We start from the raw sequence: 3,148 nt of genomic DNA on the forward strand, positions 1-3,148 counted from the left end.
AAAAAAAAGGTTCAAAAACCTTCCCACCCCCCGAAACTTTTCTATTCACAATAACAAGGAGTGATTCATTCTGCATTTTGTTTTGTTTTTTTTAAAAAAAGGAAGATCCCCAAACAGCACCATTGGATAGAATCCTGAAGCACAGTATAGCTGAGAAACAAAAATATTTTTTATAAGTTTGCAAAATTACACTAGGTAAACTTTAGCTAATTTGTTCCTACAGGTAGATGATATGAGGTAGGCTTATTCCTCCTAGATAAAACCTGCAGTTGAGTTCTTCCTTTGTTTGCACAGAAAAAAATATTCACTTATTTTGTTTACATGCTAATTCATCACTTGGATGCCCCGATCTATATAGGAGGCAATTCACATGAGTGGAAACAGGCTTCCATTCACAGATCCCCCAGATGGCTATGCTAGTCTTCTTCACATATTACTTGTAGGAAGGCGGCAACATGGAAAGAAACGTACTTGAGGTCACAAAAGACTCCTCATATGGTGAGGGATAACAAGTGGAGAGACTTTTTTCTATCCGTGTAAGCTTGTCATTCAGGATTCTTAAATCATGCAGGGAGCTTGCAGGGATAAAAAGGCTCCCCACTTCAGAAGTTATCCTTCAGCACAAAAGGGGTCAGAATGAATCATGCAGCCTCAAGTGAACACACAGCCCTGCGCTCCATTTAGATCTGTGTTGCCTCTTCGTTATTGTGTGAAGACGGCTACTGTCAGCTCAAGCCAGTTCATTCTCCAGCCTGGTGCTCCTTCCCCCTTTCTCTCTCTCTCTCCTTGGACAACAGATAATGAACACTGATCACATCTTGAAGGTGAGAGGTTGCACCAGGAGAGAAGCAGGGGCTATTCAAGTCTTCTGCTCTGCTCCTGACTTCATTGACTGGGACCAGCGAATGCATAGTGCACCTGCTTTTTACAGATAGCAGATTTTACAATTTAAATGCCCTTTGATTTTTAAGGCACCAACTTGGTATTACTGTTAAGTGCAATTCTGTCCACTTTAAATAATAATAATAATAATACTGGTCAATATAGTGAAGCCGTTCAATGCATTGGACATATTGTCACATCAGTAATGCAAATATTCTTGCAAACTTTCTGTTTCTTAAGATGTATCAAAACCAAGTGTTTCCCTGTGCATTCCACATTTAAACCTGCATGCATTCTTGCATAAATGAAAATTTATCATGGAGAGGTGTAAAATTACTCCCCCCTAGGAAGCAATTTGAAGATGCCTGCTTGCACCTTCCAGAAAACAGCCACCCTGCTGCCACAGATTTATGTGGTACATTGCAATGTGCAACTACTGCTTCTTTTCTTTTCACGGTGCTTCGATGAGAGAGAGAGACACATTCAGGACAGCACATCTTAAAAAACATCTTTAACCTCATTCAAAATACTGTTTAAAACCCCAAACATCCTTCAAGTAGTGCTGCAAAGTCAACCTTCTGCCCTGTAGCCCACAAACTCGTCTTCTTGATCAGCAAATGCTACGACAGAAGCGACTCCACCGTTGTAATTTTTTTTCTCTCTGAATTGTGCTCCTAAAATGGTCCCAACAAGAATCCCTTTTTCACATTTTTTTGAAGTTTGCACCATCATCTTCTTTCCGCCTTTTTTTAAAAAAGTGCTTTCCAAAATACTTCAACCAAAGGCTGCATTTTGTGGTGGTAGATTTAAAACCAGACCTCTTCCTCATGTTGGTCTATTTGGATTCATGTTGTTGTGCTAACGTGGATAAGAACCTGTAGCTTTGTCTCGCTGAATACTTCATCCTCCCATAACAGTCCACACTTCTGAGTTGCACCAGGAAGCTAAGTTTTGTTTGTTTTGTAGAACAGCATAAAGGTGCAAGGCACATGGGGTAACTGAAGCCAAGGCTAGGCTCACACTAAAGTCCCAGGCTTCGAATCCTCATGCCAGAACAGTCTCTGGTCACCGTCTTGCAAGTCGCCTTCCAACTGGTCCCTGTCGCTGCTGCCCAACTGGCTTGTTTCGGCATACATCCTGTAAAAACATAATGGCTATTAGTGATATGCAAGATGAACTGCAAATTCAGGTGCTGCTCAATAGCACACTCATTTATATTCAATATAACCTTATCCTCAAAGCAGTGAGATTTGAAAGTGGAATCAAGATGACTTGCACCAGTCTGATGCTGGAGCAGTAAAGACCCAGGAAGTAGATAATGGCCACAGTGAATATTGGTTTTGGTGACAGATCAACCCTGTATTTCAGCTTGTGTATTTAATTACAGATTATGAGCCCCTGGCAACTGACCGGTTATAATGTTTGGAACATAAATACCCATCAAGAAAAGACATATCAGAGTATTTGCTTGGCATTTCTATCTCATCCTATTCTGCAGAGTCCAGGTTAGGTCACAGCACATGTATAAAAACAGCCCACCAAGATGCTGGTTTTGACACCCTATGACAGTGAAAAAACCTGCAAACTGGGCTCCTCCACAGCCACTGAAAGATGAAGGGTCTCTTAAGAGTAAAAGGACCTGCTTCTTCCAGAACTGCCAATGGGAGCACTGGTCAGTGTTCTGGATTGGAGCCAATGAAATAAGCTGTTGTTTATGATGTTGGCTTGTTTAAACAAATTGTAGTTGAGGTTAATCACAGGTTAGGTTTGGGACACTGCAGTTAACAGACAGTAGCAGAGGAAAACATCCCATCACCTCATTGCACCTGCACTGGAGAAGAGAATATCATGCACAGAACACCAAGCCATCATTTAGTATTACAGCTAAATCAGGCCTATGTGTAAAGCTGCCAAAATAACGGCCACTCTCCTCAGTGTTTGGCATTAGGTGAGAAAACTCAGGCAATTAGTAATAAAATTAAATATGATTATGATGTAACTTTTAGCCACCCTGTTAAAAAACTGAACGCTGCAAGGACTTCAATGAACCATTGGCTGGGATGCTTTACTGTGCTTAAGAATGCAGTGTGGAGAATGAAGCTGATGTCAGTATCTCGCTAGACAGCTTCACCCAAGCCAGTTCAGCAGTAAGAACACGGCAGCCGACTATAAACCATGCACAAAACGGTCACTGCTACACTCTGCTGGCTGCACTCAGCAAAAGTGCATTTAAACACAATCTCATATTTCAGGCACAAGCAACATC

General features: G+C 41.4%; 1 protein-coding gene across 8 annotated transcripts in view; it reads right to left on the reverse strand.

The window, feature by feature from the left end:
• Nucleotides 1–768: 768 nt before the first annotated feature.
• FRMD4B (FERM domain containing 4B) overlaps nt 769–3,148 on the reverse strand; it is a 243,446-nt gene continuing 241,066 nt past the window's right edge. For 7 of the 8 annotated variants that reach the window (XM_081184011.1, XM_081184008.1, XM_081184007.1 and 4 more), the window contains one exon: nt 769–2,019. In XM_081184011.1, the coding sequence (XP_081040137.1) occupies nt 1,899–2,019 (121 nt within the window). In that variant the 3' untranslated portion in view covers nt 769–1,898. The remainder of the gene's footprint in view (nt 2,020–3,148) is intronic. The other variant, XR_014005103.1, reaches the window with a different exon arrangement.

Source organism: Podarcis bocagei (genome assembly GCF_964188305.1).
Source record: "Podarcis bocagei genome assembly, chromosome: 2".
NCBI lineage: Eukaryota > Metazoa > Chordata > Lepidosauria > Squamata > Lacertidae > Podarcis > Podarcis bocagei.